Source organism: Anomaloglossus baeobatrachus, chromosome 10 (genome assembly GCF_048569485.1).
Source record: "Anomaloglossus baeobatrachus isolate aAnoBae1 chromosome 10, aAnoBae1.hap1, whole genome shotgun sequence".
NCBI lineage: Eukaryota > Metazoa > Chordata > Amphibia > Anura > Aromobatidae > Anomaloglossus > Anomaloglossus baeobatrachus.
In genome coordinates, this window is record NC_134362.1 from 42,309,823 (window position 1) to 42,323,436 (window position 13,614).

The 13,614-nt window shown below is 46.5% G+C and overlaps 1 protein-coding gene across 2 annotated transcripts in view; it reads left to right on the forward strand.

Moving 5' to 3' along the window:
- Positions 1-291: 291 nt before the first annotated feature.
- The window catches only part of LOC142254492 (cathepsin W-like), a 41,839-nt gene continuing 28,516 nt past the window's right edge, over positions 292-13,614 (forward strand). For both annotated transcript variants that reach the window (XR_012727238.1, XM_075325575.1), the window contains exons 1-2: positions 292-396; positions 562-616. Coding sequence is in view for 1 of the 2 variants with exons in the window: in XM_075325575.1 (XP_075181690.1) it covers positions 325-396; positions 562-616 (127 nt within the window). In the remaining variant the exon portion in view is untranslated. The remainder of the gene's footprint in view (positions 397-561; positions 617-13,614) is intronic.

Sequence of the window (13,614 nt, forward strand, 5' to 3'; positions counted from 1 at the left end):
AAAATAAAAAAGTTACGGCTCTCGGAAGAAGGGGAGCAAAAAACAAAAACGGAAAGTTCCCGGGGGCTGAAGGGGTTAAAGCCCAACAGAGACCCATTTCTGAAGGGGCTGATTAATCATATAATCACATATCTGCATTTTTATCTTTACTTTTTTCAGTCACAGCCCAAATTTTGTTTTATCTTTGACCCAGGCTTAACCACTCACATTGTTTTTTAACAGCTGTGGTTTCCTTCTTAGATCATTTATATTCGCAGGCTGTACTTTCTTTTCTTTACTTGCTACATTTGAGCAGACATTGCAGATCAGACGTGATCCTTCACCATGTATCTTGCATTTCCACTCCTCTCTGCATTGTGCATCTTCATACCTATGGTCTTAGGAAATACCGAACTGGTGATTACCTGTTTTGTTGTTTTTTTTAAAAAAATATCACTGTACACTTTTTTCTTTTCTGTCAATCTGAATTACCAAATTGCTTTTCCTTCTTTCCTATCTAGATGTCACTTAATTCCTAACATATTTCTAATGTATATCTTTGTTGTTTTTTTTGTTATCTAGGAACAGTTTGAAACATTTATCAAACAATTCAATAAGGTTTATAAGAATGAAGAAGGTAAGTACATCATCCATTTCACATGTAATGTACGCCAGTTATTATGGTTTTTGTCCTTATTCTTGTTTTTCAGTGAATTAAGAAATATAGATAGATAGATATATAGATAGATAGAGGGATAGATAGATAGAGAGATAGATAGAGATAGAGGGATAGATAGATGGAGATAGATAGAGATAGATAGATAGATAGATAGATAGATAGATAGAGGGATAGAAAGATAGATAGACAGATAGATAGACAGATAGATAGAGGGATAGATAGATAGAGAGATAGATAGATAGAGGGATAGATAGAGAGATAGATAGATAGATAGATAGAGGGATAGATAGATAGAGAGATAGATAGAGATAGATAGAAGGATAGAAAGATAGATAGAGAGATACAGAGATGGATAGAGAGATAGATGGAAAGAGATATATAGATAGATAGAGGGATAGATAGATAGAGAGATAGATAGATAGAGATAGATAGAAGGATAGAAAGATAGATAGACAGATAGATAGAGAGATACAGAGATGGATAGAGAGATAGATAGATGGAAAGAGATATATAGATAGATAGAGGGATAGATAGATAGAGAGATAGATAGATAGAGATAGATAGAAGGATAGAAAGATAGATAGACAGATAGAGAGATACAGAGATGGATAGAGAGATAGATAGATGGAAAGAGATAGATAGAGAGATAGATGGATAGATATAGATAGAGGGATGGAGAGATAGATAGATAGAGAGATAGATGGATAGATAGATAGATAGATAGAGAGATAGATAGATAGAGAGATAGATGGATAGATAGATAGATAGAGATAGAGGGATAGATAGATAGATAGATAGAGATAGAGGGATAGAGGGATGGATAGTTAAGGTGGCTTTACACGCTACGATATCGTTAATGTTTTGTCGTCGGGGGTCACGTTGTTAGTGACGCACATCCGGCGTCATTAACGATATCGCAGCGTGTGACACTAACCAGCGACCTTAAGTGACCTCAAAAATGGTCGGTAAGGGTTGTTTATCCAGGTGGTTCATCGCTCATGTGGCAGCACACATCGCTATGTGTGACACCGCAGGAGCGAGGAATGTCTCCTTACCTGCCGCCGGCCACAATGCGGAAGGAAGGAGGTGGGCGGGATGTTACGTCCTACTCATCTCCGCCCCTCCGCTTTGATTGGCCGGCCGCTTAGTGACGTTGCGGTGACGTCGCTGTGATGCCGAACGTCCCTCCCCCTTGAAGAGGGATTGTTCGGCAGTCACAGCGACGCTGCCGACCAGGTAAGTATGTGTGACGCTGCCGTAGCGATAATGTTCACTACGGTAGCGATCACGAACAATCGCATGCGCGACGGGGGCGGGTACTTACACGCGCGCTATCGCTACAAATTGCTAGCAATATCGCTACCGTGTAAAGCCCCCTATAAAGTCCAGAGAAGAAGACAACCCTCCAAAAACATCTTATTGAAAAAAAAAACGACTTATTTTAATGGCTGCTCAATTAATAGGAGTTAAAACGCGTCACTGCTTACATTATGGATGTGCAACAATTATAGTCAGTTTTTTCACTAAGGGCATGTCTACAAAACTTATTTAAGGCTATGTTCACACGTTGCGTTTTTTCCCGCGTTTCTGCAGCGTTTTTAGCTGCAGCGTTTTTGCGCTAAAACGCATGCGTTTTTGTTTTCCAGCAAAGTCTATGGGAAAAGTAGAAATCCTGTCTGCACTTTGCTTTTTTTTCTGCAGCGTTTAATTTGCATATTTTGGGTCAAAAACCATGCTGAAAAAGAAGCAGCATGTCAGTTGTTTTTGCCATTTCTGCAGCGTTTCCTTAACATTGGAGTCAATGAGAAATGGCAAAATGCAACCAAAATCAACTTTCCTGCGTTTTTCATGCTTTTTACCTGCTTTTCCACTGCGTTTTTGGCTTCAAAAATGCATGCTTTTCTGGCATAAAATTAAAGGGTTATAATGTTCCTTTACACACACACAATAACCGAAAATTTAAATGCAAAAAAATAATAAACTTTACCTATTTTTCTGTTAAAATGTGCATAACCGCTATTATTTCATTAAAAATGATATTTTCCATATAGTTTTATTAAAAGTTAATTTTATCCTTTTTTTTCTCTTTTTTCATTCTTTTTGACTATTTCAACTTTATTTCTCAGTGTCTTGATCTACAAAACGCATCTGCTGAAACGCAGGTGAAAACGCAGGTAAAAAGCGCTGAAAACGCACTAAAAACGCGGTAAATACGTATGCGTTTTTAGCGCTGAAAAATGGTCAAAAGCCATTTGGTCAAAAACCAAGGGAAGGAAAACGTGCAGAATAAACTGCAGGTACTCCGACGCAACGTGCGCACATAGCCTAAGACAACTGTGTAACATCATCACTATTGAAGCAGAAGACACTTCAAGAAAACACCGATGGTATTTTTCCTGACGAGTCTCCTTTGTCATTTATAATTTTTTCTTTTTTGCAGAGGCTTTGCTGCTGACATTATATATTTATTTTTTAATTATACATAAAAAATAGTGGCAGCTTCCAAGAGCCTGAAAAATGGTCAGGTCACTTCTTTTAGCCTAAGGCTGATTTCACACATCAGTTTTTTGGCATCAGACACGATCCGGCGAAAAAACTGATGCGACAGATCCGGTGAAAAAACGGATCAGTTGCATCAGTTTTTTCCATCAGTTCCTTCTGTTTTTTGACAGATCTGGTGTGATACTGAGCATGCTCAGTTCAAAAAAATCAGATCTGAGATCTGATGGCCGGATCCGTTTTTTTTTGCAGCATTAAGCCGGATCCATAGGCTTCCATTATAAAACACGCCGTACGGCGCCGTCCGTTTTTTTTGCCGGGACACAAAAACGCTCACTTCAACGTTTCATCCGGCCGCCGGACAAGTAAATTTTGCCGGATCCAGCAAAAAACGGATGAAACGCAAGGTCATCAGGCACAATCCGGCGCTAATGAAAGTCTATGGGGGGGAAAAACGATCCGGCGGCAACAGACGCCGGATCCGTTTTTTGATGTTTTTGCCGGATTGTAACTGATGGCAAAAAACTGATGTGTGAAAGCAGCCTTAGGCCTCTTTCACACGTACATGCCTCCGGTACGTGTTTGGCAGTTTTCTCACGTACTGGAGACCGTACACACGTAGACCTAGGTATTCCTATAGTTTTGGACACACGTAAGTATTTTTGCACGAAAGATGTGTCCATTCCGTAATTACGTGTATTTCTCACGGCAACATGTCCGTTTTCTCTCCGGCATCACGGGTGTCACACGGAACACAAACGTGTCACACGTAATGCAAACGGACCACACGGATGTGTTCCGTGTGACATGCACCGGAGAAAAGACATGTGTCTGTGAGAAAAAAAAAAGCTTTGCTCACCTTCTCCTGCCCTCCTGTCTCTGCCGCTGCTGTCACTTGCTGCTGACCGCCGCTCATTATGCTCTTTGAATATTGACTTCACTGCCGGAAGCAGCAGCAGCGGGGAGTCAGGAGGACCGGAGACCGCAGATCAGCACCACGGACAGCGACGCCAGGGACAGGTGAGTACAAAGTTCCCGTTCTCTGTGTGTGATCACGGATAACACACGGAGAACACACGTGTGCCAAACACACTGCTCACCGAGGGCAAAACGCACCTTTGACACGTCCGTGAAAAACGTGCGTGATTTTTACGGACGTGTAAAAGACGCCTTAAGCAGTGAGAAGAAACTTGAAAAGAATAAACATACGAACAGCAAGTCCTTCTGACATTGCAGTGCATATGGTAATTCTTTTTTTTACCTTTTTCTAGCCATTTTTCGGGAGGGAGTACTGCAGCTCAGCTGCCTAGAATGGCCATTACAGTGGACACAGCTGGGGAACTTCAGCTTCATACAATGAAATAATATGCATGTGACGGTAGCTTCAGAAATGATGCTATAATACACCATGAGATGACAGACAATGGAGCCGCAAGATGGCAACGCAACGGGGTGATGTCTAGGAGCAACTAAAAAGTCATTGACTTTAAAAATGAATTTTGAATTTTTTTTTTGGGATATATACAGTACATTTATCTAAATAAAATATAAAAAAATCTAAATATAAAAAAAATATATATTTTTTTTATATATATTGTGAGGTAGCACGGTCGGCTGCGCAGCAGAAGACACGGGATCCAGGCATAAAGGTTCACAGCACACGGTTTTAATCTCCAAACAAAAGTCCACCACCAAATACATGTGCCTCTCCAGCAGAAAACTCAGGGAGTTCTGTTCACTCCCTCACACCCGGCACACCTGCCCTTGTTCCTGATTCTATTTAACCCTTCCTTCAGCCTGTAGGGAAACAGCATTAACCCTATAGTGGATTTACTTTCTATCATGGAGTGAGCACAACCGGGGCGAGACATACCGGCCGTCATAGATAACCCCGGTCACAGTCTCACATACCCCCCCCCTCAGTTCAAGCGTGCGGGGTTGAACTCCAGCCATCAAACACGGGCCGCGGGACAAGGCATCGGCGTTGCCCTGCAACCCACCGGCCGGTGTTCAACCGTAAACCGGAAGTTCTGCAGAGAAAGGAACCACCGGGTAACCCGGGCATTCCGTTCCTTGGCGGACCTCATCCAGACCAGTGGAGAGTGATCCGTCACCAAGCGAAACTGACGTCCCAGCAGGTAATAGCGTAGGGACTCCAAGGCCCACTTGATCGCCAGGCACTCCTTCTCCACTACGCTATAATTCCGCTCGGGAGGGGTGAGCTTCCTACTTAAGAAGGTGATGGGGTGTTCCTCCCCCTGAACCACCTGAGACAGCACTGCCCCCAGGCCGACCTCCGAGGCGTCAGTCTGTACTATGAACTCCTTCCGGAAATCAGGGTTGACCAGAACGGGCTGTCCGCACAGGACCTCCTTCAGGGCCCGGAAGGAGTCCTCGGCCTGCGGAGTCCAGCGCACCATGACGGACTTCTTGCCTTTAAGAAGGTCCGTCAAGGGGGCTGATAGTCCCGCAAAATCCTTTACAAACCTCCTGTAGTACCCCACGATACCCAGGAAGGCCCTAACCTGCTTCGTGGTCAGGGGTCTAGGCCACTTCTGGATCGCCTCAACCTTGTTAATTTGGGGCTTAATCACTCCTTGGCCTATCACGTAGCCCAAGTAGCGGGCTTCCGTGAGTCCCAATGCACATTTCTTGGGATTGGCTGTCAATCCGGCTGTTCGAAGCGCGTCCACCACCGCTTGTACCTGTTCCAAGTGGGTCTGCCAATCAGAGCTGTAAATAATGATGTCATCCAGGTACGCTGATGCATACGCCTGGTGGGGTTCCAGCACTAAGTCCATCAACCTCTGGAACGTGGCCGGAGCGCCATGTAACCCAAAAGGCAAGACAACATAGTGGAAGAGACCCTCCGGCGTAACAAAAGCGGTTTTCTCCTTGGCGGACTCCGTCAGTGGCACCTGCCAGTACCCCTTGGTCAGGTCGAGCGTGGTAAAATATCGCGCCTGTCCCAGCCTATCAATCAGCTCATCCACCCGGGGCATGGGGTAGAGATCGAACTTGGATATTTCGTTCAATCTCCTAAAGTCATTGCAGAACCTTAAGGAGCCATCGGGTTTTGGTATTAGGACAATCGGACTAGCCCATTCACTCCGGGATTTTTCAATGACCCCCAGGCGTAACATTGTCTTTACTTCCTCCGATATGGCTTGTCGTCGAGCCTCCGGTACCCGGTATGACTTCAGGCGTACCTTCAGGTGGGGCTCGGTGACAATATCATGTCGTATCAGACTGGTCCTACCGGGCAGCACAGAGAAGACATCGGGGTTCTGCTGAACCAACCGTCTGGCCTCTCGCCTCTGTTGCTTGGTGAGGGCTTCTCCAATCCTTACTTCCGGTTCGTCCTCTCCGGAGGTCGCTGGAGCCGGATGTGAACGACCCGAAGAGGAGGGGGATGGGGAGAAAACAGCCATCAGGCTTTCCCGTTCCTGCCAAGGTTTTAATAAGTTGACATGGTATATTTGTTCAGGTTTCCGCCTACCGGGCTGCAATACTTTATAGTTAACCACCCCGACTCTTTCCTTTATCTCGTAGGGGCCTTGCCACTGAGCCAGGAATTTACTCTCCGCCGTGGGGATTAATACCAACACCCGATCCCCGGGTTTAAAGGTCCGCACGGTGGCTTGTCTATTGTAGCGGCCGCTTTGCGCGGCCTGAGCCTCCTGTAAATGCTCCTTCACAATTGTCATGACCGCGCTTATGCGGTTCTGCATACCTAAAATGTGTTCGATCACACTTTTATGGGGGGTGGGCTCTTGTTCCCATGTTTCCTTTGCCAGGTCCAACAATCCCCGGGGATGTCGCCCGTATAACAATTCAAAAGGCGAAAACCCCGTGGATGCCTGTGGCACCTCTCGTATGGCAAACATCAAATAGGGAAGCATCATATCCCAGTCTTTCCCGTCTTTTGAAATCACCCTTCTTAGCATGGTTTTCAGGGTTTTATTGAAACGCTCGACTAAACCGTCCGTTTGAGGATGATACACAGACGTACGCAACTGCTTGATCTGGAGTAGCCGGCATAGCTCTTTGGTCACTTTAGACATGAATGGGGTCCCCTGATCCGTAAGGATCTCCTTGGGCAACCCCACCCGGCAGAACACAGCAAACAACTCCCGAGCTATAAGCTTTGCTGCAGTATGTCTGAGAGGTATCGCCTCGGGATACCGGGTGGCATAGTCAACGATCACTAGGATGTGTTGGTGCCCTCGAGCGGACTTTACGAGGGGCCCCACCAGATCCATCCCTATCCGCTCAAAAGGGACTTCTATAATGGGTAACGGTACCAACGGACTGCGAAAATGGGTCAGGGGTGCGGTAAGCTGACACTCCGGGCAGGTTTCGCAGAACCGTTTTACCTCCCCAAAGACCCCGGGCCAATAGAACCTTTGCAATATTCGCTCCTGCGTTTTCTTGACCCCTAGGTGGCCACTCATCAGGTGTTTATGAGCCAAGTCGAGGACCCGCCGGCGATGCGGCTGGGGCACCACCAACTGTTCTACCCCCACGCCCCGTATTTCATCTACCCGGTAGAGTAAATCCTGCTTAAGAGCGAAATGGGGGTACCTTACCTGGGCACCGGGCAGCTGTGCCACCCCGTCAACTACTGTCACCCGACTCCGGGCATGTATTAACGTAGGGTCCTGGAGTTGGGCTGTCCCAAACGTATCCGGGGACGCCTCCAACTCCGGGATGGGCTCGACCGTCTCAGCCTCTCCTGCCAATACCTCTAGGGGCGACCTATCGGGTTCACACTCTGTCCCTATCATGGTGACCCCTACGGCAGGTGTCCCGGATTCAGGATTGTAGGGCTCAGGTCCCGGACCGACCAATATCTGAGGGGACTTAGGGGGTCCCCTCCATAAAGTCCAAAAATAGGGCAGATCCCTTCCTAGGATCACGTCATAAGGAAGAGTGTTAAGAAGTCCCACCTCATGTTGCACCTGACCGCAAGGTGCTGTGATGGTGACAATCCCCGTGGGATAGTCGCGGCGGTCCCCATGTATGCAAACCACCCCCACGGTGCGTCCTGTGGCCTTTACTTTAGCCCTCAAGGTTGATCGCACAAGGGTCACTAAGCTTCCGGAATCCAACAATCCTGTAACCGGACATCCATTCACCTGTATTTGGCACAAGTGGGGCTCCGTCTCTGGGGAGACCAGGTCAGCGGTACACACCACCTGAGCATACATTGAACCCCGCCGGGTAACCCCACAATCCATGGGCTCCGTGGTGAGTGGACACTGGGCTTCCATATGTCCCACCCGCTGGCACCGCCAACATCTAATGGGGACGAAAACCCCCTTGACGGGTTGTCGTTTAGGGTACAGAACCTTCCGGACCTCAGGAATGGCGGCCGCGGCCTCAGACGGGACGGTAGGGGACTCCTGCACTGTTGTCAGCGGTGGGTCCTTGGCCCTAGGCTTGGAGGGGCCGGACCGACGGGCGGTACGCAAAGTCTCAGTGTCCCGTATCAAGTCCTGCGTAGCCACATGCCGCTCTACCAGGGACACTAATTGGTCCAGGGTACTCGGGTCACCCTGTCCTACCCACCGTTGAACGGTGACGGGTAAAGTGCGCACTAAACGATCCACTACTACCCTTTCCACCATTTGCGCCGGGCTCAGAGTGTCAGGCTGCAACCACTTTTTTACAAATAGCAATAACCTTATTGAAATCCCCCTGTTCAGAAATGGTAAGTAGCAGATGGGGTCAGATCAAGGAAACAAAAAAATCCTAAAACATAACATTTATTAGATATACAGATAAAAGGGTGGACTGCCACCATAAAAGAATAAAATGTTTGTCAAGGGCTGCAGAATGTAAACTAACAGCCCCCAAACAGTATATATATAAGGCACACACTACAAGAGGTATGAATGTAAGTCACACTCAAACCTGTATAAGTAATAACAGCTGGGATGGTTGCTTCATCAAGATCAAACAATAATTGGCAACCATACAAATAGAAAAAACGGCCTTACCGTATTTTCAAAAGGGCATATGATGGTACGGCTCAAAGTCAGGTGACCCCATGTAGGTCTTGCATAAATACCTTTACTTCGCTCAAACCATACCAAGGTACCTCCCGACGCGTTTCAAAGGATTATCATCAGGGGAGTCTTTTCAGGGTACAAGTCATCGTATCAGTAATCATACCAGACTGATATATAATCAAAATTGCCCCATAGGACGGACTGTGGAAGAAAAAAATCATACCTTACTGCCTATCCGATCATACAGACGTGAGGAGTAGTCTCATAGACCAACTGCTTACCCCAAATAAAGTCCGGCAGGGAAGAACGCCCAGCCGCAGGTGCCGCGCCGGTTAATTTAAAAACCGCGCTTCTTATAGGGGCCGCGCATGCGCGGTAGGTCCACCGCAGCGTCGTGACGTAAGTCCCAGCATGCACTATGCCGGAAGCCACAACGTCACCATCATGCCCGTCGGCCGCATCACCATACCTGCGCCGCCGACGTCATAGGCAGGAGCCTGGAACGCAAAGCCTATAGTCGAAGCAAAACCGGAAGTATCCGGTAAACATATGCTTATTAACCAGGCTGCGCCTACATCTAGTAATGACAACAAGGTATTAATCCTTGTGTTCAGTAAAGGTGCAAGGGGCCTACACAATCACAGGATCATCCAAAACACATTACAGATACCAAATTAGACAGAAAGGCCAATAGATCAATCGGACAATACTCCACCCTATAAAAAACACATACAACCCCCCATAAAATCAGAACCACGAATTTCGTGAGCAGGAGCAAAAGACCCATAGGGTTATACAGGAAACCAAGGGGGGGGGGGGGGGGGGGGGGGGGGGGGGGGGGGTTTAGTTTATGTACACATCCGACAGACTCCGAACTACAAAAGCGTCAATAAAGAGGGAACAACACCCAAAACCAGAGAGGAACCGTCATGGACCATAAGATAGAAAAAAGGGGAGGAAAAAAGCCTAAGTGCACACTGCACATGCCCTAGAATTATGAACTGTCCCTACCTGGCATGTGGAGGTCGGCACCCTAGAGCCCCACGCCAGTGGCGCCCCCACTCACCGTCGTCTATCCCTCCTACAATGCACCCTACACTAAGGTGCATCTAAAAAAGGGAGGAAAGACAGCTGTTCATTCAGTCCAATCGGTGCCTCAGTCTTTAGGGTATAAATCCAAAAACATTCCTTCCGCAATAGTAGTCTGTCCCAGTTACCTCCTCTTACTGGGGGTCTGATGTGATCAATACCCATCACCTTAATGGCATCCTCCCTCCCACCATGAAAGCTGTTAACGTGCCTCGCTACGGGCGTGTCGTTATTCTTCCGAATATCATTTTTGTGTTCCCCCACCCTCCTGCGCAGCTCACGAATGGTCTTGCCAATATACTGTTTACCACAGCAGCACAGGATCCTGTAAATAACTCCCTTCGTTCTGCAGGTAATAAGGGACCTGATTTCAAAAGTCTTGTCATTCCCTATACTGCAAAAAGTCTTACCCTCCTCTATCAGCTTACAATTGACGCAATCCCGACATTTGAAACAGCCCCTGATGTTATTGTCAGTCCGGACAGCCTGATTCTCACGAAAGTGGCTGTGCACCAACCTATCCCTGAGTGACCTCGCTTTCCGAAAAGTGACAGAGGGGTAATCAGAAAGATGTTTGTCCAGTACGGGATCCATTTTAAGAATGGGCCAGAATTTAGTCAAAGTGCGCCTCAAATCATTTGCACCATTTGAGAAGGTAGTAATAAACCGTAGGGTATTGATTTGATCCTCTCGCTCACGTCTTGGGTTCAACACAGCAGCCCTATCCATCCTTGCCACAGAATCAAAGGCATTCATGACCACCCTTCTGGGATAGCCCCTATCATCGAGCCGCCCCATGAGGTCAGCAGACTGTGCTCTAAAGCCAGACTCCTCAGAACAATTACGTCGCATTCTGACAAACTGGCTCTTAGGTATACCCTTTTTCTGGGATTTAGGATGAGCACTTTCCCACCTCAAAAGAGAGTTTGAGGCAGTTTGCTTCCTATAAGTGCTGGTCATTAAACGACCACCTTCCCCTTTCTCCACCATGATGTCCAAAAAGGCCAGTCTCTCACTGCTAACCTCACAGGTAAAGCGTAGGCCGATCCCATTGTGGTTGAGGACATCGATGAAAGTCAGGAACCCTGTTTCGGGACCCTTCCAAATGACAAAAATATCATCGATGTACCTCAACCACAGTACAACATCCTCAGTGTCCACATCCCCTCCAAAAACGACGGTTTCCTCCCACCAGCCCAGGAGCAGGTTGGCATACGATGGGGCACAACAACTCCCCATCGCAGTGCCCCTGCGCTGGTGGAAGTACTTACCGTCGAAAACAAACACGTTCTTAGTTAAACAAAAACGCAGAGCCCTGAGCACAAACTCATTATGACCAGACAGATGGTTACCCCTTGAGTTCAGATAGTATTTCGTGGCCTCCAACCCTGCTGCATGTGGGATTGACGAATAAAGAGCCTCAACGTCCACACTACACAGCAGCATACCCTCCTCCAGGAAAACATCATCAATTCTTTTCAAGAAATCAGTCGTGTCTCCCAAATAAGAGTTTAATGAGACAACAAACGGTCGTAGGATTTTATCCACGTAAACACTCAATTTTTCGGTAAGGCTGCCCACCCCTGACACAATCGGGCGCCCCTTCAAAGGGGACAGTCCCTTGTGGATTTTAGGCAGTGTGTAAAAAGTTGCCATTACCGGAAAATGGGGAAAAAGGTAATCATGTTCATTTTTATCAATGATACCATCTCTCAGGGCTTCCGCCAGGAGACTCTTCAATTCATCCCTAAATCCTGGGATAGGGTTAGATGAAAGGCAGGTATAGCAATCCTCATCCCTAAGAATGTCCCAACATAGGTCTCTGTAGCTCTGGGTATCCAGTATCACCACATTGCCCCCTTTGTCCGAGGGCTTTATGGTGATACTGGAGTCCTGTTCCAAAGCCCGAAGACTGTCCATCTCGGCCTTTGTAAGATTATATTTCGTATCCCAAGAGTTGTATCCTTTTTGTATCTCCTCTGTCACAAGGTTGACAAAAATGTCAACTACATCCACCGAGGAGGTATTTGGTGGCATCCTACTGCTCCTATTCTTAAGGTTCGTAAATGGTCCCTCACCAAAATCATTGGGATTACGATCATCCAGATGAAACAGAAAACGTACGTCCTGTAAGAGATCCTCGGATATGCCCAGCTCATTTGCAGATTTCTCTGCTTCCTTCCCATGAAAAATCTTCCATTTAAGGAGTCTGGCAAAGAGATGTAAATCCTTAATAGTCCCAAACTCCTCAAAATTGGAAGTGGGTACGAAAGAAAGTCCCCTGTTCAATACCTGTAACTCAGTTGTACTCAAACTTTTGGAGGATAGATTCACTATCTGAGGAGCCTTCATGCCTGCGGATGTTGCTGATTCCTGCTTCTCAAAAAGTATTGGCTGTCTAAAAAACCGCCCCTTCCTGGGGCCTGTGCTGACCCACGTCCTGGTCTACCCCTGCCACCGGGTTTCTTATAGCGCTGTTGCGGACGAAAGTTACTATTGTTGTTGCTCCCCTCACCATCAGACAGTTCAGCATCCGTGGATGAGATATCAGTGTCGTACGTTCTCACCCCACGGTTATTAGTGTAAACATAGACTCTATTATCCTTAAAATCTTGTAAATCCCTGATAAAGAATCTATGTTTACGTTCCTTCAGTTTATACTGGAACTTTTCAACAACCCCTTGAAGGGCTAATTCTTTTGTCTGAAACTCCGTTTCCCCAGAGAATTTTTTGGTAATCTCAATATTTTCTTTTAATGATTCCTCAAGATTCACCAAATTTTTCTTCTCCTCCTCTAGCAATAATTTCATAAGTTTAAGAGAGCTCTCAGTAACCTCTTTCTCCCATTTTGCAAGAAAATCAGCGTTTTTAAATCTAAATCCCGGCTGCAGGGTAATCCTAAGGTGGCGTGGCACTATTTTTTCTTTCAAGTAGCTCTCCAAGGTCTGAACCTCCCACCATGAAATAATTCTTTCCTTATAGACCTTGGTGAGGTCCTTGAATGCCCCGTTTAAGGTAGGTGTATATCTCTTAAGAGTGAGATTTCTGTCCGAAAAGACCTCCCTGGCCTCATTCACCCACTGTCGCGTATCGAGGTCAGAGGAAAGAAAACCTGCCATTTATCGGCACTTCAAAGTCACAAATAGCAATAACCTTATTGAAATCCCCCTGTTCAGAAATGGTAAGTAGCAGATGGGGTCAGATCAAGGAAACAAAAAAATCCTAAAACATAACATTTATTAGATATACAGATAAAAGGGTGGACTGCCACCATAAAAGAATAAAATGTTTGTCAAGGGCTGCAGAATGTAAACTAACAGCCCCCAAACAGTATATATATAAGGCACACACTAC